Source organism: Protobothrops mucrosquamatus, unplaced genomic scaffold, assembly GCF_001527695.2.
Source record: "Protobothrops mucrosquamatus isolate PMUCROS unplaced genomic scaffold, P.Mucros_1.0 scaffold659, whole genome shotgun sequence".
NCBI lineage: Eukaryota > Metazoa > Chordata > Lepidosauria > Squamata > Viperidae > Protobothrops > Protobothrops mucrosquamatus.
Genome location: NW_015386948.1, coordinates 1,036,932 through 1,064,669, shown reverse-complemented (window position 1 = coordinate 1,064,669; position 27,738 = coordinate 1,036,932). Strand labels below are relative to the sequence as shown.

The 27,738-nt window shown below is 42.6% G+C and overlaps 1 protein-coding gene across 1 annotated transcript; it reads left to right on the top strand.

Annotated features, from left to right (window-relative positions):
• Positions 1 to 10,939: 10,939 nt before the first annotated feature.
• Positions 10,940 to 24,060, top strand: SLC39A14 (solute carrier family 39 member 14). Its single transcript, XM_015817971.2, has 8 exons — positions 10,940 to 11,216; positions 11,659 to 11,845; positions 16,784 to 16,953; positions 18,419 to 18,541; positions 20,820 to 21,002; positions 22,011 to 22,218; positions 22,858 to 23,042; positions 23,732 to 24,060. Exons 1-8 carry the CDS (start codon positions 10,944 to 10,946, stop codon positions 23,876 to 23,878), a joined length of 1,476 nt encoding a protein of 491 aa, XP_015673457.2. The 5' UTR covers positions 10,940 to 10,943; the 3' UTR covers positions 23,879 to 24,060.
• The last annotated feature ends 3,678 nt before the right edge of the window (positions 24,061 to 27,738 follow it).

Sequence of the window (27,738 nt, the reverse complement as noted above, 5' to 3'; positions counted from 1 at the left end):
GTCCTGCCTTCAGGCGCTTTGGAGGATAGCTTGACTCCCTCTTCTTTGGGGCAGCCCCTGAGATACTGGAACACTGCTATCATACCACCCTTAGTCTTTCTTTTCATTAAACTAGACATACCCAATTCCAGCAGCCGTTTTATATATGCTTTAGCCTCCAGTCCCCTGATCATCTTTGTTGCTCTTCTCTGCACTTATGTTGAGCTTGGCCGGGAAAAGTGGGCTATGGATAGTTTGTCTGATGTGGGCTGGGCTGGCTTCCTAAAAGATCCCTCTTTAGCTCCATGCTGTCCATCTTACACTCTATATCTCCCCTCTGATATCAGCTGGGTTTTTTTTTACCTCAAATCACTCTTAGTTTCCAGCTTACTTTCCTTCTTCCAGGCTGATCCAGTTTCTCTTCCTGAAAGTCTGAGGTCGATACCAATCTGCCTGCTGTTCTGTAAATTTCCCAGTATAAATTGCTGATATAAATTTTCTTCCCTCCGATCATGACAGGCTTAATGTGCAGGTTGTTTCTCAAGCCAGGTAGTCTCTGGATGTGTGTACTTCAATTTCCACCATTCTAGGCAATGGCAGAGCAACCTTTGAATTTAGGGCATTGAAGTTCATACGTTGAGTGTGCGTCCAGGCTGGATAACACTGATTTTCACCATTCACAAATAGCTTCAGAAGTTCCTCTTCCCCTCAGTGGCTCATTGAATAGCTTGCTGCCTTTTACTAAAAGCAGTTAATCTATCACACACGTAACATAACAGAATATATGCACCCAGGGTTGAGCTTGCTTCGAACAAGCAAGGTCGGAGACCACAAAGGACTCCACATAACACAATCTCAGGTTTATCTACGGTAGTTCTCCCCGGAATCTTTCCAAATGGGCTTGATGCCAGAATATACTATATTTCCCATTCCACCTTCAGTTTAAGCGAGCACTCTAACCCCTGCGAACCAAAGTTCTCTCTCTGCATTTGATCCTCGTACGTATTATAATTCTTCTTGCTCGCTGCATACATTCTAATCGTTTCCCTCTGGGTATCAACATCCCCCTCTCCTGCCCAGCAGTATTCCCTGAATTTGAGAATGGTGGCTTTCTTTCCAAGTAGCAGTCTTCTCCACCTTTCCATTTCTGCACCCTCAGTGCCTAGTAGCTGAAACTGGCCGAGCTCTACCGTTTAGAAATTCTCTTAAGAATGTTATGTTTACTGTATTCAAATACAGTTTTGTGTCTCGGCCCCATTCTGCAGGGACTCAACATGCTATGACAGACCTTACAGGATATCATCATTTATTCTTTCTGTCTCATGGGGAGTCAGCAAGGTGAAGTGAGAGGCGCTTGTGAAAGGCCTGGCTGGTAACCCTGGCACAATGAGTCGTTAGGTTTGCAGTGTTGTGTGTGTGGGTCTTTCATCTGTAGAGATGTGGTGGGGTCAGGAGGGCTTGGCAAAATATTTGCAATAGCAAGGAATAGATATTGGGGTCACCAGCAGGCAGAGGCTATGTAAGACACACTGGACTACGCCCAAATGGGGTTGGAGAGTTTGTGGTGTATCTTACCATCACATTAAATTGGATTATTTATCTGGGGTCCTCGTGTGATGTGACTGCAACCTCGGTGTTTTTATTAGGCTGTGTAAATGTCAATTTTCTTAGCTGTACAAGTGATGTGTGTCTGTGGGCTTGAGGGGCAGTGATACCCCTGTGGGCTTGAGGGGCAGTGATACGAATATTTGGACTTTGTAAGAGGACTGATAAAGATCCTACGTAAGAAATATTGGATGTGCTCTTGATGCTCAGTGTATGATGAGAGTATGATGAGGTGGAACTAAATGTGAGCAATTTGGCAGAAGGATATTTATGGAGTCCTGAAGTGGTGTTCTCTGAGCTTGGTTGCTTGCTTGCAGACATTTCATTACCCAAATAGATAACACCATCAGTGCAAGCGAGTGTGGGGTGTGTTCCCTGTTTATACACAGTAGCTTGTGCTATCAGGGTTGGAGGAGTGTGGTTTCTCCTTGGTAGTTCCTTGATTATGCTATTGCTTTCTGCTGGATTCTTTGTCAGGTGTTAATCCCTGCTTATCCGGGTGTTTGTTGCTGGAGAGGATGTGCCCTAGTTGTTTTGTTTCCTTAGCTTTCTTTATTGTCTCTTCTGAGTGGTGTTTAAAGACAAAGTCCACAGTTCAACTCGGAACTACTTATATTCTCTTCTAGAGGAATATTTATCCAGTTCCTATCAAAGTTAGACAATTCTTGGAAGTAGATGCACATCTGGGAGAAATTTGGTCAGCTGTTACGGGCCACCAATAAAACTGGGCACGGGGAGGTTATTTTGGAAGGAGTGTGGCAGATTTATTAAGATAGAGGCTGAGGAAGTTGAGGATAATCAGATAGTTGCAGGAATAGTTGGTCTGTGTGTGTGTGTGTGTGAGAGAGAGAGAGAGAGGGAGAGAGAGAGAGAGAGAAGGGAGAATGGTAACAGGAAGGGATTTGGACCAAAGCTGGCTGAGGAATTCTGGGAGTTGAAGTCCACAAGTCTTAAAGTTGCCAAGATTGAGGACCCTTGTTCTATGCCATATTGTACTGCATGTAAACAGCCTCATTTTATATCTTACAAATATCGGCATTATGTTGAATACATTACAGAGCTTCAGTATTCAAGAGAAGCATCGTACCCCATAAAGATGAATACTGCAGCAACATGTTTTTATAAAATAAAGACCTCCTCGACTTTATTGTGGCAGTGCTTAAACTAAACTCTCGGTTCATCCTGGCAAATGCTGAAGGAATGTCCCAAAAGTTATCGGGCGAGATGGAATATGGAATTAAGAGCGTGTGACCTGCTCTTGGCCAGAGTTGATCTAGTGATGGCAGTTTCTTGGCAGAGCAGGAGGTGTGAAGGAACGTTGCTCATTAAGGCCTGGCTGTTAAATTTTTTTGAGAGAAGACTGAGCAGAAACGTAAGCTCTAAAATAGCCGTTTTCAAAACTGGCAACTTGGACTTCAACTCCCAGAATTCCATGGCTGGCAGTGGAATGCTGGGAGTCAAACTCCACAGGTCTTAAAGTTGCCAGTGTTGGATACCCCTGTCGTAGACATATCCACATAGAGTTCTTTTTTTTTCTTGGCAAAAGTAAGAAAGCAGATTCCCATTGTCTTCTTATGGGATATATTTTTGACTTCACAGTGGTAGGTAGATAGGTAAGTAGATAGATAGATGGATAGATAGATGGATAGTTAGATGGATAAATAGGTAGGTAGGTAGGTAGGTAGATAGATAGATAGATAGATAGATAGATAGATAGATAGATAGATAGATAGATAGATAGATAAGGTAGGTAGGTAAATATAGATAGATAGATAGATAGATAGATAGATAGATAGATAGATAAGGTAGGTAGGTAGGTAGGTAGGTAAATATAGATAGATTAGATAGATAGATAGATAGATAGATAGATTAGGTAGGTAGGTAGGTAGGTAGGTAGGTAGATAGATAGATAGATGCGTTTCTCAATCTTGACAACTTGAAAATGTCTGAATTTCAATTCCCAGAATTCCCTATGCTGTGCTGACTAGGAAATTCTGAGAGTCGAAGTCTACATACCTGAAAGTTACCAAAGCTGAGAAACATTGACCTAGAGCAGGCATGTCAAACTGCCGGCCCACAGGCCAGATGCATCACACACATACACCATTGTCAGCAATGGTGAAAAAGTCGCGATACGTTTGCGCGATGTCATGTGACATCGCGAGTTTGACATGCCTGACCTAGAGCCTTAATTTCCTGATATCCAAATACTAACTAGGTCTAATCATGTTTAAGTTTTTGAGATCAGCTAATACTCCCACCTGCAGTAGCGCAGTAGAGATGTAGCTGGGCTGGGGGACTGTTGGAATCCCATTAGGAAAATACGCATTGTGTTTTGCATAACCAGTAGTGTGCAGGCTGTTCACAGTAGAGCACAATTTAAAAAGCCCATTTTCTGGTCTGGTTTCAATCTACCCAACCCAATCAATCCTGATCCGCCGTTAGTAGCTATTAAATGGTCCTTTCCATCTTTTTCTTAGTTCACCCTCTTAACAAATTTGAGTTCTTAATTAAGGCTGATACAAAGAATGTGATATCCTACTTATCCTATTTATTTACTTACTTAAGAACAGAACAAAAATCCAACTGATACAAATTACAGCTAAGAACCAGTTGTGGGTCCATTAAATAACATCTTGGCTTCATTCGTTGCAGGTTTGTTTTGTGCTGATCATTTCAGGCGCAGAGGACCCTTGTGCTGTAACTCATCTCTTCTGAGCTAGTAAGTATCCTAATAGTATAATCCTATGGGAGGAGGGGCTTTGAAAATCATGTAACTTAGCTGGACGTCTCTTGAACCAAGAGCTGCAAGGTTGATTTCTCTAGTGGAGGACGGATTGTCTGAACCGCAGAAAAGTTTTCAAAAGCAGTGAACCAAGGGGTCTTCCAGGGTCAATAAGAGAAGTGTTCCCGTGTTTTTATATTTCCAGAGCACTTGAATAAATGTCATAGAGGCAAAACTGTTCTACTTGATACTGGGGCTTATTGAAACACTTCTGGCATTAGTTGAAATGTGTAAGAGTTAGCTTCCAATGTTGGCCATCACTCACGTCCAATAGATGTAGATCGGGGGTCCTCAAACTTGGCCACTTTAAGACTTGTGGACTTCAACTCCCAGAATTCCCCAGCCAGCCATGGCTGGCTGGGGAATTCTGGGAGTTGAAGTCCACAAGTCTTAAAGTGGCCTGGTTTGAGGACCCCTGATGTAGATGGTCTATAACTGTGTTTACAAATAGTCTTCAACTTACTCATTCATTTAGCAACCATTCCAAGTTAAAACAGCACTGGAAAAATGACTTATGACCTTTTTTCACACTTATGACCATTGCAGCATCCCCATGGTCACATGATCAAAAGCCAGACCCTTGGCAACCGGCATAACAACTATCCTGCTTTAACAGAAATTTTGGACTCCATGAGTCCTGAATTAAGTTGAGGTATATAGAAACCCTTCATCCTTTCAGAGAGAAGCTGATTAATTTTGCATTAATTTTGTGTATATTGGAGTGTCTAATTGTGGTTTAGCTTTAGATATGCGAGTCCAGCCCATTGCTATTTCTTCAATCAACCCAAAGAAGTGTAACGGCAAAAAAGAGAAGTGGGAAAAAAAGAAAAACAATGCATCGGTTGTTTAGAGAAGATTTCATGTAGCCAGTTGTAATTAGCCACTGCATTTTTGGGGGGGTTATAGTTCGGCATGAAGTGTGAACCCAACCCTTATGGCTTCATATTGTTCAATAAAACCATGATTAACTACATTGTTTAGCAAAGCAATTAATTCTCCTGAAAAAGGTTGAGAATTTATTTAACTTCCTGATCGGGTCTTATGCTAAAGACTCTTTCTGGATTTGCTTTTACTTGTGTTAATAGATATCTGCCACCTCTTTCATAAGATGCTGAATAATGTTTAAAACATCATTGCTGAAACCATGATGTGTCTCTTGCCCACACTGAGGTGTGCTCCTTTGCCACGTTAACACCCAAGAGTGGGAAATTGGCCTAGAAATGAAATGCTGGCAAGGCTACAAACCCTTTTTATAGCTTGCCCTTGATTTCTTACTCCCGTCCTCCTTTTTCCGTTGGCTTTAAAATTGCCACAGGCACGTTCCTTCTCCGGCCTTCTAAATTTCCACCTGAAAAGTTGATGTTAATAGAGGCAGTCCTCAGCTTCCCCTCAAAGTGCTACAGTCCCTAAACTAAGTTCGATTTAGTTTAATTTAATTTAAATTAAATTAAATTAAATTGCAATTACGCGTGTTCCCTAAATTCACATTCTTTCAGTGGAAAATGTTTGAATGCTGTTGAGGCTTTGGTGCTGCACTCCTGTTTTACACAGAGCTCTTGGTTCTTTTCTAAATGGTTCGCTAACAATTGCAGGCAGCCATTACGTCTTTTTTTAAACAAGTCTGCCCTGGAGTAAGCTTAAGAAAATAGTAATTTAAATTCATCTGTCATTCCACCCAAGGCTATGTTTGTGCAAAGGCTTGTGTTAACGTCTCTCCACCCTGTAAAACAACTGTGCTTGAAAGAATTCCTGATAACTTTCTGAAAGCAAAGTCCCAAAATGGGCCTAAGCTTTTAAGACGATGGGAATGCCCGATCCCTTTTTAATAAGATTACTGCAATGCGCTGTGCGTGGGGCTGCTTCTGAAGAGCAGTGGGAAGCTTCAACTGGTGCAGAATGCAGAGAGTAGTCATTGATGTTGGATATACGGCAGATGTTACACCACTACTGTGTGTGCTGCATTGACTTACCGGTATGTTTTTGGGTGCAATTCCTGGTGCTGTTAATCGCCTTTAAAGACAACCTGTGTCACTTGGGATGAGGTTTTCTGAGGGGCTATCAAATCGAGTATTTTTATTACAGTCTTTGACCAGTCTTTACAATCAAAGAATTAGCACAAAAGGAGAAATAGTCTAGAACAGTTATTAGGGAAGGGAAAAATAATAATGGGCCAATAAAATAGCATTGTTGTTGTTAGTTGCGAAGTCGTGTCCGGCCCATCGCAACCCCATGGACAACATTCCTCCAGGCCTTCCTGTCCTCTACCATCTTCTGGAGTCCATTTAAGTTCACGCCTCCTGCTTCAGGGACTCCATCCAGCCACCTCATTCTGTCGTCCCCTTCTTCTCTTGCCCTCCATCTTTCCCAGCATTAGGCTCTTCTCCAGTGAGTCCTTCCTTCTCATTAGGTGGCCAAAGGACTTGAGTTTCAACTTCAGGATCTGGCCTTCTAAAGAGCATATATAATTTAAAATGTTTGCACAGTCGTGTAACTTGGTAAAAAATATTTAGCCACCTGATCTGTGAGTGTAGGGTTAACATCCCTTAAAAATAACCAACATAAAATTTACCTGTACGGCCCTTGTATTGGGAAATGATTGGGGAAATCAGAGCACGTTTGAGGGTGTCCTAGGGGCATTGATTTGAGGACATGGGTGAGCATTTCTTCCTCCCTGGATCCACATGGACAAAGTCTCTGTGAATAAAGGCATCAAATTGGACTCTAGAAAAGGCCCATCTATCTTCGCTTAACGTTAAGTTTTGTGAGTACCCCTCAATAGAGGAGTTGCGACAGTCTGATAATTGGTGATGGAATTCAGAGAGACTGGTAGTAATGAAAGGGCCATCTTTTTCCAAGAGTCTCTGCCCGTCCAATTCAGTGGAGCTGATAGCAGCAGATCCCATCAGAAACCAGAAGATGGACCTTCTCTTCTGTAGCCCCTGCTTTGCATAATGTCCTCCCCTTGGAGATTAGAATGGCCTCAGCCCTGCTGTTCTTTTGTAAATCTTTTAAAATGTGGCTGTGTATCCAAGCCCAGAGATCCACTGAATATGCTAAGGACACCGTTCTTTGACTTTACTGTTCATTGGTTAATTATTTCTGCTGCTGTGTTTTGGATGCTTATTGTTTTAAATGTTTTAAATTGTTTTTATAGTTTTGGAAGTGCAAGCCACCCCGAGTCGTTGGTTCAGATGGATGGCTGTAGAAATTGAATAAATGAATGAATGAGCAACAAATTCATGCAAATGTGGGAGCATCTAGTTTAATTTTGGGGGGACTTTGTTGGATTTGTTAGACAGGGTATATTAGGACTGCCCATCGGATCCCATTTGCTTTTCTATGGGAGTTGCAAAGAGATTTTTTTTGTTTGGTTTTCAGCCTTTCCCACTATCAGCTTCCTTTGGGGCTGTGATCCAGACCTTCTCTGAGTCATACTCATGTGACTGAAGTTTGAAATCTGTCAGCAGAAATCCCTATTGATTCTGGCTATGAGCCTATCAAATGGGTCTAGAAATGCAGAACTTTTGTAGGTCATATGCAGTGGGGTTGATGTATGTATTTCCTATTTACTTAGGAGCAAAAGCCAGCCCACCGGGTATTTTGAAAGAAAAACCGGCTCAAAGATAGTTTGAGGGAACAATATGGATGTGTCTGCACAGTTGCCAGAAATTGAGCTTAACTATAGAAGAGAGTTTTTGAGTTTTTAAAGTATTTTCTGTGGAAGGTATAGGGATAGCAGATTATGTCTAGGTGGCTTCCAAGGGACAGCATGAATGATTGTTCTGGTTTGGGAACAAGTTTTAAGTCTATCATCTCCTCCACATTTGTTCAAGAAAACATACATACAAAGATAGTATATTCTCTCTCTCTCTCTCTCTCTCTGTGTGTGTGTGTGTGTGTGTAGAGAGAGAGAGTGTTGAAGGAAAAGTCTTCATCATGGTTCAGTCCAAGCTGGGAATAAACAACATGGCGACTGCTTTAGAAAGAAGGTTGCAGTTTATTGAAGAGGAGAGCCAGACAGAAAGATGGCTCTGGCAGAAAAGAGAGAGTGAGCACATGTAGGGAGTGGGTTTCTATACCCTCTGGAGCCTTTTGTTTGGAGTTGTTTCCTGCTCCTGTCTGAGGCTTTGTATTTCTTGTGTCATGTATTCTGACCTGAGTCTGGGTGTACCCTTTGGCATCTGTGAGTTAATCCTATTATGTCCTGTCTTAGAGTTTGGGTGGGGTATGTCGATGTTAGGTGTCTTTGTCTTCTTAATCTTCTAGCTTCAACTTTCCTGAATGGTTTACATCTGCATTTCTACAGAGCTGGTTTCTGCTTGGGGGAGGGAGACTTGGGGCTATTAAGAAAAAGTGGGCATGCTTTTCTGCCTCTTTAACATCCTTTGAGGAAATATATTTTTCTGCCCTTTTAATATTTCCTTCTCTGGGGGGCTGACTTCCCACAAGAAAAAGAGACAAAGACAGACAGAGACAAAGACTGTGTGTGTGTGTGTGTGTGTGTGTGTGTGTGTGTGTGTGTGTGTGTGTGTGTGTGTGTGTGTGTGTGTTGAAAACATATGTGCCTGCAGAGATGGATAGATTTGATTGACAAACCGGATAACAAACCAGCCAGCCAGATTTTAGCCTAACCTCTTGGAGAAAGTACATTTGTTTTAAAAGTGAGTCTTGCCTATTCATATACTAAACAGGATTCTCTTCTCACCAATTGTCTGCATGTCTTTCTAGGAGCTTTAAAGCAATGCAGAATAAGAAAGGACACCATGTCCTTGGTTTTGAATGGCCTTTAAGTAGGTTTCTAAATTGCATCCCAGAATTTGGCGGTGAATCTAATCAGCAATAGGAAAACTAGATAACGGGCAGCAAGGAGAAGGAGAGACAGAGCCTGGGGTTGGAGTCAAAAGAGGAAACAGCCTAGAATCCTTATGCTCCCACAAGTGGTCCAAGTTCAACACCTCCTGAATTCCGTTAACTTTTATCTAGCGCCAGTTTAGTGCTAACTGTTAAATGGACTAGATTCTTGTGTATAGGCACAAGCAATATATCAGCTTAACTAGAACTTGTGTGGTCCTGATTATTCGCGCCTGATACAAGACCCCGAACAGTTCTCTGTATATTTATTATGATTTAAGTTATAAAGTTATTTTAAACTTAGAGTAAATAATTATTGTGCTTCTCACACACAAATTCTCTTGTTTGGGCCTAATGACATGGATCTTAATTATAGCTTTTGTCCCAGCACTAGTTAGAGAGCAAGAAATTTTTGAAGACATTTTCTCTGCTTGATTTTTGTAAGCTAAGCCTTGTGGTTTTTTTTGTTAGGGGTGGTGTCTTTCTGAATCACCACAGTTTCCAGATAATTTGCAAATGGAATGATGCAGGGCAAAAAAAAAATCCATAAAATATAATACAAGTCAACAAAAACGGTTAAGAAAGCAGAATAAGACTCTGGGACAATATGTACTCTGTGGCTTTGTTTCACTTTGGAAGCTGCTGGCAAGAATGACACAGTTGGTCAATGCATCTCAAACAGTTGGATTAGTTTGGAGGTTAGTTGTATTTAGGGTTAAAGCCCGTGTTGATTGAAGGAATTTGTCTCATGGTGATCAACATGGATTGCTTAATCAATAGAGGACACGGACTGTTTACCCCAGAAAAAAACCACAAGAGAGGTCAACAAGCCCTCTGTGCCCGGAATACTACCTTGCAAAATTAAGAAACATGGACCCAGAGCCATGTTTGTAGACACAGGTTCTCATTTTATCTTCCATGTCCAGGAAATCCCCTTCCTGATCAATAAGTCTTCTTCAAGGTGCCCTTTTGAAGTGACATTTTCAGTTCCCGACACCGAGTTTCTTTATTCATGGTGTGTTCCCCTTTTAAAGTTTGCATTATGAATTATAAGCAGTGGTTAGATTTCCAGTTTAGGAAATGTAAATTAAACGTGGTGAAATTCAGTCGAATTAGAGTTGAGATCTGCCTGATTCTGCACAGCACCTGATAACCTGGAGCATTCAAAGGCATTGCAGACAGAATTTGATAGAACAGGTTATAGACTTGAGCAATTGGTGTTCCTCACGTTGCGTGGTCTTTTTTTTTGGTCTTTTTTGTGTGTGACTTCTTAAAGCTCCTCTTGCCTGCATTGCTGGTTTGTGATAGCAAATGCAGAGAAGCTGTAGCTTAAATCTAGAAGTTTAGCCGCCCTGAATCATCTTGTGTGGGGGCGGGAGATGGGCAGCATAGAAATTTGATAAATAAAATAAAACAAATACAAGTGTAGATTTAATAGAATTTAAAACCGGGATGCAAATGGAATAATATATCGGGGAAATCCCGTCTCTGCCCTTAGGAATGATGTGGCTGTCCCTCACTTTTCATTATCCCGCTGGGGCTCTTTCTTCCCCCAAACAATCTGCGGGGGCCCTCTCCGTTGCCCAGTTATTCCTTCGCTATACTTTGCTGTTCCTTTGAAAGTCACAAAAATTGTCGAATAAATACGGCGAGGAGCAGATCAAGGGTTGCCAGGAGCCGTACTAATCCAAGGGCACGGGTCTGTCTTTTCAGCTTTTCAACCATGTTTTGGAACGGAAGGTGTTGGAGATGGACCTTGGTGATGCAACTATATCTCCTATTTCTGACTTCGTGGACATGGGCTGACACGAAAGCCTTGGCTCCACCTCCCATCACAGCAGCCTCCTTTCTGCAGGACCTTTTCCTCCGCTATGGCGAAGAGGACAGGCTCACCTTACCGCAGTTGAAATCTCTATTGACACGCCTGGATGTGGGCATTGAACGCCACAATGTCAGTCACCCGCGGCGGCAGCAGCAGCAGCGGAACCTCTCCTCGGTAATCCCCTCCCCTTTCCCATGATGACTCTGTCCTGTTTTTTTTATTTTAGGGAGGTCTATAAAGGATCTTAACCCTCCCCCAAATTATTATATTTTAATGTAGCCTATCCGGAGAACTTTTGCGGATGTGTCGATTGACATGCAATAGAGGCCTTACGGTGCTTTCCTAGGAATTTAAGCCTTAACCACTAGAGCAGGGGTCCTCAAACTTGGCCGCTTTAAGACTTGTGGACTTCAACTCCCAGAATTCCCCAGCCAGCCTGGGGAATGCGTGCCCGGCTGAGGAATTTCTGGGAGTTGAAGTCCACAAGTCATAAGAGGGCCAAGTTTGAAGACCCCCTGAGTTAAGGAAAGGAGATTAGAGAGAGTGCCTCACCTTGTGTGTCTGAAGAAGCACAAGACCCACTGTGGAAATCTCAACCTTTTTTTTTGCCTTGTAGTGCTTCAGTTCTTCAGAACTCTTTGCCACACACAACCTGAGTGAATCGTCCCATCTTGGGCAGAGCGAATTCAAAGAATTCTGCCCAACTATCTTGCAACAGCTGGAGACAAAGGCATGCATGCCGGAGAACCTGGAGAAGGAAGAAGAAGAATGGACGAAGGAAGGGAAGCCAAGTTCTACAGAAGGTCTGTGCCTTCAACCCATTTTATTTTGTCCCTTCGGGGCATTTAAGCCTCGATCTTCCTAATCACCTTCTCAAGATGTTGTTGAGTGGAGAACTGGTGTCCATCTGGATAGCAAAGTACTATTTCTAATCGGGTTTTGCCTTTTCAGTTGCCTCCGTGCTGTAAGGGTTAGTCTTGTCGCACAGAATCTGCAAGAAATAGAGGATAAAAGTGGAAGTACAAAACTTTATTCTCTTTTAATTTAAAAAAAATGTGTATGATGCTTTCCAAAACTGGTTTTTCAGGAAGCTTCTGAGCCTGCTGCACAGATAGCTTTTCAGCTACTTAATGTCAAGTAAGTGTCTACTTTGGCGAGTCAGTTTGGTGTAGGGAATTAAGATGCTGGCCCAGAAACCAGGTGAGTTCTAGTCCCACCTTAGATGTGAAAACTGACTGGTGATTTTGGGCCAATCACCAGGAGACTGAGTTCATGCAAAAACCATGGTGCCTGTTTTGGTCCCTTAGATCCAATGTTTTAAATGGAAATTTGGGGTATTAATGGGTGTTAAACCTTGCAGGCTTAAGCCACCCATTTAATCCTTTCAATCTCCCAATTTTTTTTTAAAAAAAAAACAGCAACAAAGGGATGTACAAAAATGTTGTCCCCATTGTTTTGGTGGATTGGGGAATCTGTAAATATGATGCTAAAGAAGTTATAGACAAGATCTGAAATGATCTGAGCAAGATTCCTATCTTGCACAGATGTCTGCAAGCAGAATAACTAGGCCCACAGTTTTGACATATTTTATCCAACTTTCTCCTTAAAAAATAATTAACCCATATTGTTTTTTTTTGCCGGTCACGCTACCATGGCAGGTTTGTTTTGGCTATAAGTCGAGCCATCCAAGCCAAACTTTTACTCATTGACTTAACTTGGATGACATCGTGGTGAACGTTTTTAGTCTTTCAAAAATACACGTTCAGCTTTTCCATCAGAACTTTATTTTTCAACGTATCAAGCTCCAGCCTGGTCAGGTTACATGTCAACTCCCCTGCCTTTGTCTGATCTTTTGACACTGTTCATGGATTAGGTTTGAGTGTAAGATGGAACAGCTTCCTCCATCCCCTGGAAAAATTGGGGGAATTAGCCAACTCATTGGATGAGTTGCTCGTTAAAAGCTTCCAAGTCAACTTGCAAAAGAAGTTTTGTGGGATTAGCTTAGACCAGGGGTCTTCAAACTTGGTCCTTTGATGACTTGTGGTGCCTGGCTGAGGAATTCTGGGAGTTGAAGTCCACAAGTCATCAAAGGGCCAAGTCTGAAGACCCCTGGTCTGGATCCAAGCCCGCAGTTTCATCAAAATGGCCGACTGAGGAATTCTGGGAGTTGAAGTCCACCAGTCATCAAAGGGCCAAGTTTGAAGAAGACCCCTGGCTTAGACCTTTCCGACATCCCCTGTGTTTAAAGGCCCATTCCCAGTTTTCAATGATTTGGGTAAACGTGCCCTTCTTTCTTCTTGTTTACAGTGTGGGGTTTTGGTTTCCTCAGTGTCACACTGATTAACCTTGCCTCGCTCCTTGGAGTCTTCATCGTGCCCTGCACTGAGAAGGTCTTTTTCACCCGAATCCTAACTTATTTCATCGCGCTCTCCATCGGAACACTGTTCTCTAACGCCCTGTTCCAGCTCATCCCAGAGGTGCAGTAAGACAAACCTCACCTGCTCACAGGTTCCCATCACCATCACTCCACCAATTTATCTTCTGGTACCCGATAGGCTATACCGAATCCTCAGTGGCTTTTGAAGTTGGATTTTTCACCTCTGGGGAACAGGGAGGTTTCCTAAAAATATAAAGGGAGGAAGGAAGGTTCTGCTTCATGTTTGTCCAGCCATGTGCATGATGATTTGTGTGCCTGCACATGGGACACGTTGGCCGCTTCACAGGACAAAAATCTAGAAGGCAACGTTCAGGTCCCCTCAATGGTGCGATGCTTAGCTCTCCATTCCAGAAAAAAACAGTGTGATTTTTTTTTTGTTTCATAGTGCATGTTATGAGTGGAAGGTTCTTGAAGGATTCTGCCTCTTAATAAGCTTTGACCATAAATGTAAGCTAGCTTGGTTACATTTCCAGTGAGCATTATTAGAATGAGGGGCAGATTGACCTAACTCTAGGTTTTCTAGCCCTGCAGTGTCTTTTCGGCCTGTTAAACGTAGGTGGAGCACAATAAAGGTCATTTTTGTAAAAGGAAAGGAATAAGACACCAGTACATGGGAGGACATCCTTTTATCTTGATTTCTCCGGTTTCCTTATTGGTTTCTCTTTCAGTAATTGGTTTATTTTCACAAATGGAGGATATTTCTCGGAGCTGCGTGAGATCTAATCTTTAGTAAATTGAGGTTTTTGATTGTACGTTTTGGGATGCCTTAAATATAGCCATGAACTCTAGTTGCAGACTTTAAAGCGATAATTGTCTTCTGGCATAACATTCTGGCTAAGCTTTGGTGGCATAGCTAACTATGTTTCTCAGACAAAGGTGAGAATCGGAATGAGATTTAATTTTGCCCTTTTTGCAAAAGACTATTTTAATGAAATTCAATGGTGAAAAAAGTAAGGTTCTACATTTAGGCAAGAAAAACCAAATGCACAGGCATAGTATAGGTGGTACTTTGCTCAATAGTAGCAACTGTGAGAGGGACCTCGGAGTCCTAGTGGATAATCACTTAAATATGAGCCAGCCATGTGCTGCAGCTGCCAAAAAGTCCAACACAGTGCTAGGCTGCATTAACAGAGGGACAGAATCAAGATCACGTGAAGTGTTAATACCACTTTACAATGCCTTGGTAAGGCCACACTTGGAATACTGCATCCAGTTTTGGTCACCACGATGTAAAAAAGATGTTGAGACTCTAGAAAGAGTACAGAGAAGAGCAACAAAGATGATTAGGGGACTGGAGGCTAAAACATAAAAGGAACGGTTGCTGGAATTGGGTATGTCTAGTTTAATGAAGTGAAGGACAAGGGATGACATGATAGCAGTCTTCCAATATCTCAGGGGCTGTCCCAAAGAAGAGGGAGTCAAGCTATTCTCCAAAGCCTCTGAAGGCAGGACAAGAAGCAACAAATGGAAACTAATCAAGGAGAGAACCAACCTAGAACTAAGGAGAAACTTCCTGACAGTTAGAACAATTAACCAGTGGAACAACCTGCCTCCAGAAGCAGTGAATGCTCCAACACTGGAAGTTTTTAAGAAGAGACTGGACAGCCATTTGTCTGAAATGGTATAGGGTTTCCTGCCTGAGCAGGGGGTTGGATTAGATGACCTCCAAGGTCCCTTCCAACTTTATTATTATTAGTCTCTGTACCAGTCATCTTACTAACTGGCTTCTCTCATTCAGAAAAAAAAGAAAGTAGTAAAAAGAAATCCATATCCTTCATTCGGAATCCTTTCAACTTTCATTTTGTATGGATAATGCCAGGCTGTCTATAGCCTGGTTCTGTGTAATCCTTTTTTCATAGAGTTCATGGCTATTTTTGTTCCCAAACCGTAAACTTAATGTTTTGTTGCTTGAAAACTAAAACATGTTTTTTGTGATCCAACAGGAACAGAAATAATTGTAAATGTGCCATCTCCATTGTTTAATTGTCTTGTAAAAACTGTTGCAATAGGATGGTGCCAATCAGTTGTTAAGAATCTCCATGCCTCGGCAACAAATATTTTAGCAGTGTGCTTGTCCTATAATAGAGAAGCACACACACACAGGCAAGGAATGGCTTGTGTTTTGCCTGTATCGCTCTTGGGCTCTGGCATTTGGTCTCCTTCCTGAGTTTTACGTGCCGAACAAATTTGGGAAAAATGTCCGACTACCTGGCTGGAGACGTAAAGCTTCAGCACGAATCTGAACACCACGACTTGGGTTGTGGTGAGCAGGCCCCTTGCCATAAAATTAGCCAAACTTCCAATCTGGTGCAAATTACTGGATTAATACTAGAGACCCCTTATAGTGAGGTTATATTTGTTGATCTTCATTGCCTGCTGCGGGTCTCTTCCCCTCCCTTGTGTCCCTATTTCTTTATTTAATTTAATTTATTTATTTCCCACCCCTCTCACATCAAAACGACTCTGGGCAGCTTACAGCCTTTAAAAACGTGAGCATCCTAACAGATAAATGTTTCCAAAACAATAAAAATGGAAATCCCAATCAAAATTAAATTATAGTTGAACAATGGGGCGAGAGGGAACGGGATGCCTGGGAAGGCGATGGGATGGCCACTTAATTCATGAACCACCTTCAGGGTGATGCTCTCTCATTGGGGCCCCAAGCCATCTGGCAGTGCCAGGTCTTCAGGTTCTTCCAGAGGTTGGGAGAATGGGAGCCAACCTCACCTCCGGGGGTAAGATGCTCCAAAGGGCAGGAGCCACGGCAGAGAAGGCCCTTCTCCTGGACCAGGGGTAGGTAACCTTGGCTCTTTTATGACTGGTGGACTTCAACTCCCAGAATTCCTGAGCCAGCCATGCTGAGGGGAAAGGGAGAGGTTTCCAAGCTGAGCCATGCTGGCTCAGGAATTCTGGGAGTTGAAGTCCATGAGTCATGAGGGGGCCAAAGTTTCCCTCATGCTGACTCAGGAATTCTGGGAGTTGAAGTCCACGAGTCATAAAAGAGCCAAGGTTGCCTACCCCTGCGCCTGGACCATGTTGGAAGGAGCTTTCCATAGTGCTACAGGGCCCAAGAGTGCTTCAAGCATGCCTGAATCAATCTTGACTTGCATATCAATCATTAATAAATCTCTCCTCTCTCTCTCTCTCTCTCTCCCCTTCTCCCTGTCTCCTGTTCCCTCTCTCCCCTTTCCATCCCTTGGTGTGAATCCATTTTTGTACGTTCTGATACATTTCCCCCCCTCCTCCTGTGTCTTTTCTCCCTCCTGTGATTTCATTGGGGACGGGGCTGACCCTCACACTCCAGTCTGGGGATACGGTTTCCTCTGTGTGACCGTCATTTCCCTCTGCTCCTTGATCGGGGCCAGTGTGGTTCCCTTCATGAAGAAGACCTTTTACAAGCGGCTGCTCCTCTACTTCATAGCTCTGGCGATCGGTACTCTTTATTCCAATGCCCTCTTCCAGCTCATTCCCGAGGTAGGACAAGGGCCTTCCGGGCCAGGGTGATGCAATTGTCGATGCTTGTGTGTGGTATCTGCAGTGTGACCTACTTTGTGCTCGCTGTTAAACCGCTTGCAGGAGAAGCGATACAGAACCACCGAGCTCCCTTCATTTGTACTCGGGGTAGAAATATGTACGCCATCCAAACATTGGGTTGTGGAGCTGTTAGCAATATTGGGTTGTGGAGCTGTTCGCACAAGGAAACAATGGACCATTAATTTAGGTGTTTGTCTTTTGGGAAGGGTTTTTTTTTTTTTCATGTAAGAGTAAATTCACTCAATCTGGGATCTGGCCTCGGGAGAACAAATGTCAATTAAGTGAAGGAACACAGACTAAAAGGTCTGTGCCAATCTAACAGGGCAGGAATCCCATATCAACAGAAAACCAAGGTCAGTTGTGCTAGTTTAAGCTGAAGGGTGATCGATCTAATTTCCTGCAAAATGCTCTGGCAGCACATATGTTGATCATCATAATTTCCCAAGGAAGGTGTTAAGGGAAGACTAATAGTGGGAAAATGATCTCCACCTTCTATATAGATTCTTATGGAGAAAGGCTTGGGACATAAAAAGGAAGTCTTTTTCATGCTGCTTTTGTGATGAAGGTTTTTCAGCACAGAGCACCAGCTAGCTCCAGATCTTTCAGATCCGCCTGTATTCATCACGAGAACATGCCGGATCCATGGCTTATTTGCTCTGAAATGAATAGGAAACATGTCTTTCGCACACTAATACTGTGTATGACATGTCAGCTGGGTCACCTGGAATTGAAATGTCAAATGATGCTTTTTTTTTGCTCTCAAAGCCAGCTAAGGAGCCAAAGAGAATCTATATCCAGGTCTGCTATTTGATATAGACCCATATCTTACTCAAATTTTAACTATGCAACTTCAGTTTGCAAACGGAACACATCTGCTAAATTATTTGATTTTGCTTGCTTAATATACCTTCTACATTTAATCCCAGGATGTTAGCAGACTTCACGTCTGGCTTTCTCTTGGACATGGTCTCCATGTGAAAGGAATGTATTCCTACAGAAGAGTGCTCAATTGTATGGTTGAGCATATTTTAGAATTGTGCACAAGGTAGAGCATAATTAAAGACAAGAAGTTTAAAATGCAGTCATCAGAAGCAGAAATTTCAACACATCAACATGAAAGATAGCTAAACATTCCATTTTTTTAGTTGCTGAGCAAGATAAGATGACATCTGTTGTGGGTTAACTTAGGGACATGCTGTAGTAATACGAATTTGTTACCACTCATGATCAGGAAACACATTTCTTGGGTAGTTTCTCAAGGTCTGGAGCTTTTTAGATCCTCTTTGGTCTACCCTTAGAGGTGATAAGAAAAGAAGACAGAACTTTAGATAGAAAGGATGTTTGTTTGCTTGTTTGTTTGTTTATGCTTTTGATAGCCAACCCCTTTTCTCCCCCTCTCCTCCAGGCCTTTGGGTTCAATCCACAGAAAGATGATTATGTCTCCAAATCTGCTGTTGTCTTTGGGGGATTTTATCTGTTTTTTTTCACTGAGAAAGTACTGAAGATGCTCCTCAAACAAAAGGACCAGGTGAGGAAAGTAGAGGGTTGTTTTCCTTCAGTTACTTGAGCCTCAGTTGTTCCTGACATAATCTTTAGTTCCTTTTCTTTTGGCACTTATTTGAATTTTCAATCAATCAGTCAACTGGAAGAGAGCTGGAAGGGACCTTGGAGGTCTTCTAGTCCAGCCCTGCTCATGCAGGAGATCCTATACCATTTCAGACAAGTGACTGTCCAGTCTCTTCTTAAAAAATCTCCAGTGATGAAGCACCCAAAACTTCTGAAGGCAAAGCTGTTCCAATGGTTAATTGTCCTCGCTGTCAGGAAGTTTCTCCTTAATTCCAGGTTGCTTCTCTCCTTGATTTGCTTCCATCCGTTGCTTCTTGTCCTGCCTTCAGGTGCTTTGGAGAATAAGTTGACCCCCTCTTCTTTGTGGCAACCTCTCAAATACTGGGACACTGCTATCATGTCCCCTCTAGTCCCCCCCCCCTTTCATGAGCATCAAATATGATCAAGTAATAAGGAACTAAAGATTTGCTATTTCTTCGAAATATATTAGGAGTTGAAATTCTGCCAGATTATTATTTGCAAACTTTTTTTTAATATTTGCCTGATAAAATGTCCATGGGAGAGATCTCAGTTTGTTACAGTGTGTTCTGAGATGTTTGTGTAGAACAATAGCCGGTCCTGTTTTGACTTTACTGTTACATCATTTATCCAAGGATAATTCCACTCCTTCCTTGATTACATGCTATGGATCTAGGTCAGTGTTTCTCAAACTTGGCAACTTTAAGATGGGTGGACTTCATTTCTCAGAATTCCCTAGCCAGCATGGTTAAATGAATTCCTCTGGCTGGAGAATTCTGGGAACTGAAGTCCATCCTGTCTTAAAAGTTGCCAAGCTTGAGAAGCATGTAGTCAACTGTTTTTCACAGAAGGTATCTGCCCCTGCTTATTTTCTGAAAAGATTGTAATAAACATTTGAAGAAACCAAAGTGCCCGTCTGCCATTATTTTTCATGGAAGTTTTTGTAATTATATTTTTGTTACACCCTCAAAAAAATTTCTGGAAGTTTAATCCATGAGCTTAATATCAATTACAACAGAAAAATACTAAAAAAAATACCTATAGAAATAAGGAGTTTCCTTCCCAGTTTTAATATGGGATATATTTTGTGCAGAATATGAAATAGATCTTGCCTGTATGTTTGAGTTCCTAGTTTCTCCCCTTTTCAAGATTTCAGTACTGATTACAGCTACAAAACAAGTGTAGAATTCGTCAGAATTAAAACAGCTGAGCAAACCGTGGAGTAGATATTGGAAGGAACAGTCAATAAAGAACGACAAAGAAAAAAAAATCATATCTGACAGAAGAATTATTACATGTTCCAATATACAGATAGGTGAAAGTGCTGAATATGAATGTCCACATGAACTTTCAGAAAGAAGTATTTGAAAAAATACGAGGTGGAGATGAATATATTGCGTTTTAATGGAAATTAGAGGGCAGCGTTCTTTGAAGAACGCTTGCCTCAAGGTTTGTGGCCCACAATGTTTTGGAAAGGAACCTGCTCACTCCAAGAGATCAAAACCATAGTTTAGGAGGGCTTCTTGACTGCTACTCTCCTGGAATCTCATGCGCTGTTGTTTGCAAGTGGTGGCAATTCCTGTCACTTTAACCTGACCAAAGTTCTCTGGATTGCATCAGGTCTCAATTATTGCAATATCCTTCATTGGGCACTACCCTGGGAGAGCTTTTGGAAGCATTAGTTAGAATCTGGCAGCTAATTTGTCATGCCCATTATCATGGTGTCATGATTATGTCACCCTAATGCAGGATTAAAAGATCAGCATGTTTTCTGGGTGTAACTCAAATGTCTGGTCAATGTTAAGAACTCTAGCTTAGAATCCAGTGATCTGAGGGAGTGGCAGGTTCGTTAAGTCTGCAAGCCAGCCTTCCTACTCAGCAGATCCTCTTGTCGGAGAGCGAGAAAAGATTCCCCCCCCCCCGTCTCGTGCTTAGTCTCAGAAATGTCTTCTCTTTGAAGGTGCAGTTGCCCCACCTTCTGGTTTCCAACATGTTTCTAGACCTCTTTTGTTTGAATATAGATTTTCCAAGTGTTTTGAGTGGGTCCTTCCTATCGCCTTCAAAAGATATTACAGCATATGTGATGATTACGGAAATAATCGTCGGGTTTACACAGGAAGGCAGGACAAAAGCCTACGAAATAGAACGCAGACCTGGTGGCGGTTGCATCGTAGGTGTCTTTTTGAACAACTGCCTGGTGAAATTGTCTCTGCATTCCCTAGCACCTTCACGGACACAGCCATTACAGCAGTGAGTCCCTCCCTTCTAAAAAGGACCAAGAAGAAGGCGTCACGGAAAAACTGCAGAATGGAGACCTGGATCACATGATCCCTAATAAGAGCAGCGATCTGGAATGCAAGAATCCTTCTGCTGATCAGAAGGTTGTTAGCACCTTGTCTGTTCAGGTCAGTGAATAATTACACTGGGGTCGCCCAACTTTTGGGGGCCCTTTGGGGGCCAGTGAGCCCTTATCTCTCTCTCTCTCTCTTTCCCTCTCTCTCTCTCTTCCTCTCCCTCCCTCTCCCTCTCTCCCCTCTCTCTTCCTCTGTCTCTCCTTCTCCCTCTCTCCCTCTCTCTCTCCCTCCCTCTCTCCCTCTCCCTCTCTCCCTTCTCTCTTCCTTTGTCTCTCCTTCCCCCCCCCTCTCTCCCTCTCTTTCTCTCCCTCTCTCCCTCTCTCCCCTTTCTCTTCCTCTGTCTCTCCTCCCTCTCTCTCTCTCCCTCCCTCTTTCTCTCCCTCTCTCCCCCCTCTCTTTCTCTGTCTCTCCTTCTCCCTCTCTCCCTCTCTGTTTCTCTCTTCCTCTCTCTCCCTTTCTCTCCCTCCCTCTCTCTCTCCCCCCTCTTCCTCTGTGTGTCTCTGTCTCTCTCCCTCCCCCCCTCTCTCTCTCTCACACACACAGACACACACACACACTACCACTGCTACCTATATTCTCACAGTGGACATACCTATATGTCCCCTGTTGTAGCATGGGAGGTAATGTAGGTAGGTGATCACATGTTATGTTGCAGGTTCCATAGAGCAGAGGTCCCCAACATTTTGGGCACCAGGGCCCGGTTCCGTGGAGAGAGATTTTTCCGTGGACCGGAGGGGGCGTGGTTTTGCGTGCTGCCTGCATCCTGCAGATCGGGTGTTCCTTGTTTGTGCGGACCGGTTGCTGGCGTGCTGCGGCCCAGTACTGGTCCATGAACCGGGGGTTGGGGACCCCTGCCATAGAGGGTTTGATGATGTTACCTGATGAGGTTACCTAGTTTGGTAATGAAACGTCTGTAAGAAAACCACCAAGCTCAGAGACTCCACAGTTCAATGCCGAGCGACAAATACTCTGTTCTATAAGGTCCATATAGGATTTTTTATTCACGTGTCATGAGATGATAAGGAATGTTCAGCTTTTCTTAATATCATCCTTTTCCAGGACCTCCAAGCATCTCAAAGCACGTGCTATTGGTTGAAAGGGGTGCGTTATTCAGACATTGGCACACTGGCTTGGATGATAACCTTGAGTGACGGCCTTCACAATTTCATTGATGGGCTGGCTATTGGCGCCTCCTTCACTGTCTCAGTCTTTCAAGGCATCAGCACCTCTGTGGCCATTTTTTGTGAGGAATTCCCACACGAGCTAGGTATGTGCCCTTTTATTTCTGCTTTACAGCTGGAAAAATACAGAAGAATTCCTTTTAGGGATGCGTGTAGTGGATTCTTCTTAAGGAACAATCGAAATAAAAGTAGGAACACAACACAACACAGCAAAACAATGACAGAGATTTCTAAAAAATTCTACACAGCGTAGAAAAGGTGGAAGAAATTTTCTCGTTGTCCTATTGATGGGTCCTTCAGGGATATGCATTCGTCCGTATTAACATACTGTCAAATTAGATTTCTTTGCATAAATATCAATTTTGATGATTCAGGGCCATAGAGTAGGGGTCTTCAAACTTGGCCCTTTGATGACTTGTGGACTTCAACTCCCAGAATTCCTGGGAGCGTGCCTGGCTGAGGAATTCTGGGAGTTGAAGTCCACAAGTCATCAAAGGGCCAAGTTTGAAGACCCCCCTGGCCTTAGACAAAGACGTTGGTCATCTCAACAAAACATATATCAGCAGCAGAATACATAGGGTTGATAATATGAGAGAGAGGATTTGAAAAGGCAAAATGCTTCTGGATCAATATTCCTGGACAGCAGATCTTCAATCTTTGATTCTGTTCATTTCAAATGCAACCCCTCCTTCTAACTTCCTTTCGCATTGTGGTTCACCTTGCAGGAGACTTTGTCATTCTGCTGAATGCTGGGATGACAATCCAGCAAGCCCTCTTCTTCAACTTCCTCTCAGCTTGCTGCTGTTACCTGGGCCTAGGCTTCGGGATATTGGCCGGTAGCCACTTCTCAGCCAATTGGATCTTCGCTCTAGCTGGTGGGATGTTTCTCTACATTGCCTTGGCTGACATGGTAAGTGGTAGTAGGCAGGTAAAGGAAGCCAGCTAATTTCACCTGGTTTCCTTCGGATAGGTTGGGTGCAAAACTATAATTCCCCTTTAGCCAGGAGAGTAAGACTATTCTGCTTCTTTTAGTCAGAGCCTAAACCTATGTAGTGGGAATCTCATTGGGTGAGGTAAAAGACTTCTTGCACAAACAGATCTTGACTCTTTCATGAACAGTACTGGTAGAGAGACGTTCCCTGAAGTTGGGTTCCAGCACGAGTCTGCAAGCTTGGAAGAGTAAACCTCAGATTGGAGCCTGCCACATTATCCTGGGTCATGTATATTTGCCTTCATTTGTGAGAAGCTAAGCCAGGGGTCTTCAAACTTGGCCCTTTGATGACTCGTGGACTTCAACTCCCAGAATTCCTCAGCCAGGCATGCGTGCCTAGCTGAGGAATTCTGGGAGTTGAAGTCCACGAATCATCAAAGGGCCAAGTTTGAAGACCCCCTGAACTAATAAGCCTTTGCCTAATGTCTGATCACAGCTTACAATATCCGTGCTTTGTGAAATGACTGATTGATTCTGCCTCGTGCCCGTTTAGAATCAATCTTGTTTGATTTACAAACTTGCAAGAAAAGTTTTGCATTTGCTGTAGAGCAAAACAAAACAGCAAAAAGAAAGAAAAGCCACTCTAACTAATTTCCTTGGTCTCTAAGTTCCCAGAGATGAACGAAGTCAGCAAAGAAGACGAAAGGAGCGGAAGTGCTTTGATTGCATTTGCGATTCAGAATGCCGGACTGTTGACGGGATTCGGTATCATGGTGCTGCTCACTATGTTCTCGGGAGAAATCCAGCTCGGATAGAGGCGTGCTTGCTGGGAAACTGTAGTTTTTTCCGTCAAGGATTCCGGGAAGGGGCATGTTTATTCAACCTGCTTCTTAGATCTCTTATTCAACTGACCTGCACAGGCTGACAACTTTTCTCTCTAGCGTTAAATGACTGGGGGATCATTTCTTAAGGTAACAACAGCATTTGTCTCTCCCTCCTACCCCCCTTCCCCCCCCCCCCGTTTTGATGGAATCGATGAAGAAAGGCTTCTAATTTTCGGTTGTTGTTATTCTTGCTTCCTTCTTGGGCACGAGTAGCTTAGTGCATATCCCTTTAAGTTACACAAATACCAGCCATTTGGCTAGCAGGATGCCTTTTTTCCCACTTCCCCCCAATTACTAAGGACAGTGATATTTTAAATTTTAAGCTCTGCATCCGTTTTGGGCCAGTTGATTGGTTGGCTGGAGTTACTCCAAATTTTGTTGGCTGCTGGAAAGCCAGAATTAAAAATTATAGCAAATTAGAGAGCTGTAACTCTTTGGGAGAAATCGACCTTAAGCATGAGCTGGACTAGAAGACCCTACGATTCTGGGTTCTAAATCACATGTGTGAGAAGGGAAAAGTGCTTTTTGTGGCATGTGCACCATCTAAATATGAAATAACATGTTATATTGAAAACTCATACCAATTGATGCAGTGGGCTCTGTGTAGGAATGTAAGGGGAGACAATTTGACTTTAAAATTCCTTTATTCAAATGGCATTGTTATATATAAACTATTTAGGACTCCAAGAAAAAAAAAAAGACCATCCTGGAAGATACATTTTGAACTCCTTTCAGTGCCCTCTTCCCCTCGTTTTCAAAAGTGCATCTTTTTCAGCCTTTCCTTTAACATCTCCTTTTTTAAATTTCCTTTAAAAGATTCACACAAAGGCTGGCCCACACAGCTGCTACTTTGCAAGTTGATTTTGTGTAGGATAAATCTGGCCAATGTGGAGTCTATTTATATCTGGAAAGAAATGATGTATTAAGTAGTTGAATTGCATCCTCTGGCTGGTGTGAAGGTCTTGGGATTGTTTTATGGAAATGAAGCCTAGATTTGGAGAATTTGCTGGAGAGATTTATTGCAGGATGAAATTTCCCAGAGTTCACTAGGTGAACTGATGTATTATCATATTGATAAGATCAAGCCTGTCAGCTTAAGTGTGTAGCACATTATTCACATCACAGATCCTGTTTAAACATTTGAAACGGTTATGCTTGTATCAGCAAAAGGAAACTCAGTTCTTTTCAGTAAAGCTAGGGAAATATCTTTTTAAGCCAAACTTTGCAGCATCTCCATGTATCTGAATAATTCTGTTCTGTATCATGGATAAGTTGTACACATTCCCCTTTTCTTTGGCGCACCAATGGAGCATCAGATGGGACTTGAGTACAGGGGTAGCAAATCCCAAAGACTTTTCTTTATCTATACTTTGCAATTAGAGTGGGATCCACAAAGACGTTCTTTTGCATAATCAGATTTGATCTGTTCAGAAGCTCTCTGTGTCTCTTCCTTCTCTCTTGTAGATTGTATGAAAACTCTATGGTTGCATCAACCTGGGGTCCACGTCTGCCTAACGTGAATTAGTTTACTCTTTTCAGTAAAGTGTAACTGAAAAGTGTGTAGTACTTCAGGATGATCCGTGTAACTTGGCCTTGGCAGCTATGATTGAGTTAATTGTGTGAGTATGGCAGATCTATCTTTTTCTCATTGGTTCGAGATAAGGACCAAGTGGAAAACTGTTCTGGGAAGTCTAATCTATACCTCCTAAACCTACTGAAAATTCAGCTGGTGGTTCCCACGGTCTTCATGTTGCTTCTTCGGGCCATGCTTAGGGATGCTATGCATATAATTTCAAATTATACACAAGCCTTCTTAAAAGGAAAAGATGGAGACCCATTGGAGCAACAGTGGAGGATGAAGCTAAACTTAGTGCAGATCACCAACGCAACCCATACCACATGCTCACCATTTTGTAAAAAGATTATATACGCCATTGTGAATAATTAGGAGGATGTTTTGCTTAACTTTGGCTCATAAATGGTTGATGGCAGTAGCCTGCTCAGATAAGAGGAATCGGCCCCTCTGAGATGCTTGCAGTTCAAACCCTTATGGAATATAATGATGATAGCTAGCTTTTAGCCTCCAGTTTAATGCAACTGATGTTTCAAAATGCAGTGCATTCCAATGGCTGTGCAGGCGTTTTTCAACCTCCTAATAAAATATACTGTTTAGCCTTTTCTGCAAGTCCTGTAAAAGAGCAATCTTTAAGCACGCCTAGAAATTTGAGGTCCTTAGATGAGATGCATAAAATGAAATGCCGCTAAAGAGGCATTGAGTTTCCTCACGAAACTATATTGTAAAGTGCTGTGTTACATTTAGAGGAGCCCCAGTAGCATCGGTTATCTTTCATCTGACCTAACAGGGCTGTGATAAACAGAAACTGCCATGTTTACTGCTCTGCATGGCCCTTATTGCTATTTTGAATAGAGAGGCTGAATATGCTGCTTGATCAAATCATCCCTGTTACCTTGAACCAGTCTACATTGCCGACAGGCATCTGCTTCGCTTTGTCCAATAAATTACCTTTAGTTTTCTCTCTATGGCCGCATTATCATTCTTAAAGCATCTTATCTATAGTCTGGTAGGACACATATTACATATTCTGCTTAACAGGCTGCACCGATTCCCAGATTGTCCAATCCATGTTGACCTTTAAAGCCCTACATGGCATGTGACCACCTCTCCTCAATTACATCGGTCTGTCCTAGCAGAGGAAGCGGAGAGGGCATTTATAGGTTCCATTGTCTTGGGAATTGCATTTGGCAGGCCCCAGGCCAGGGGGACCTGGGGACCTGGGGACTTCAACTCCCAGGATTCCCCAGCCAGCCCAATGGCTTGAAGTTCAGAAGTTGCCAAGGTTGGAGATACCCTGACGTAGGTGGTGGACCTTTTCTGCTGTGGCGCGCATGTTGTCCATCCTGACATAAAGTTGGTTCCATATTTCTGAGCTTCCAATGTTCCATCAAGACTTGGTTGTCAGGAGGCCTGGGAGCTAGTGAGGCAACTCCATTATTATTAATAATATCTCTTTGCCTGCCTGCTATTTTTCTTAGCTTGGTTGTTAGAATTTTTAATGATGATCATTGTTTTATGTATTTAGTTTTGCTGTACCATCTCCCAGAGTCACTGGTTTTGTGACATGAGCAGCTGTATAAATTAGTAAATAAATAAATAACAGTCCCTCTAGAAAAAGCTTTTCAACATAATTGTGACCCAATTAGCCTGAGCTGGGGAGCCCTCATTTCGCTCTTCTAATTGTGTTACTTTAGCTAGTTTCGTCCTCGGCATGTTACTAATATATCAAAATGATTCTTCTTTGCTTCTAAAAAGGCCAAAATGGAATAGTCTAGCCTTGTGCTGTGTGATTTTGTTTTTCACTTGAAAGTCGATTGATGCAATATGATGTTGTCGTTCTTGTGGCATCACTTCCTAACTTCTGCTTAGGGACTAGCTGTTTGAATACATCAACCTTCCCAGAATTATAAGGAGGTGGTGAATCTCTGGCCAAGGGAACGTTACTGCAGCTGCTCTAAATTCTGACAGCCAGATCAATGTCTACACTTCAAAATTTGAAGATAAAATTAAGTATTTAAATAGGAGAGATCCCTGTTGTCTTCTCCAGTACCTTCACTACAGCAATACAAATTCCCGTTCTAAGTAACTATCTAGCTATTTAATACAATTACTGTACTTAAATATGAGAGTTTCCTTTTGATGTGGAGCTAAGTTCACTCAGAGACAAAGGAGCATCAGTTTAGTTTGACAGTTCAAATGGTTATTTGAAAATGGA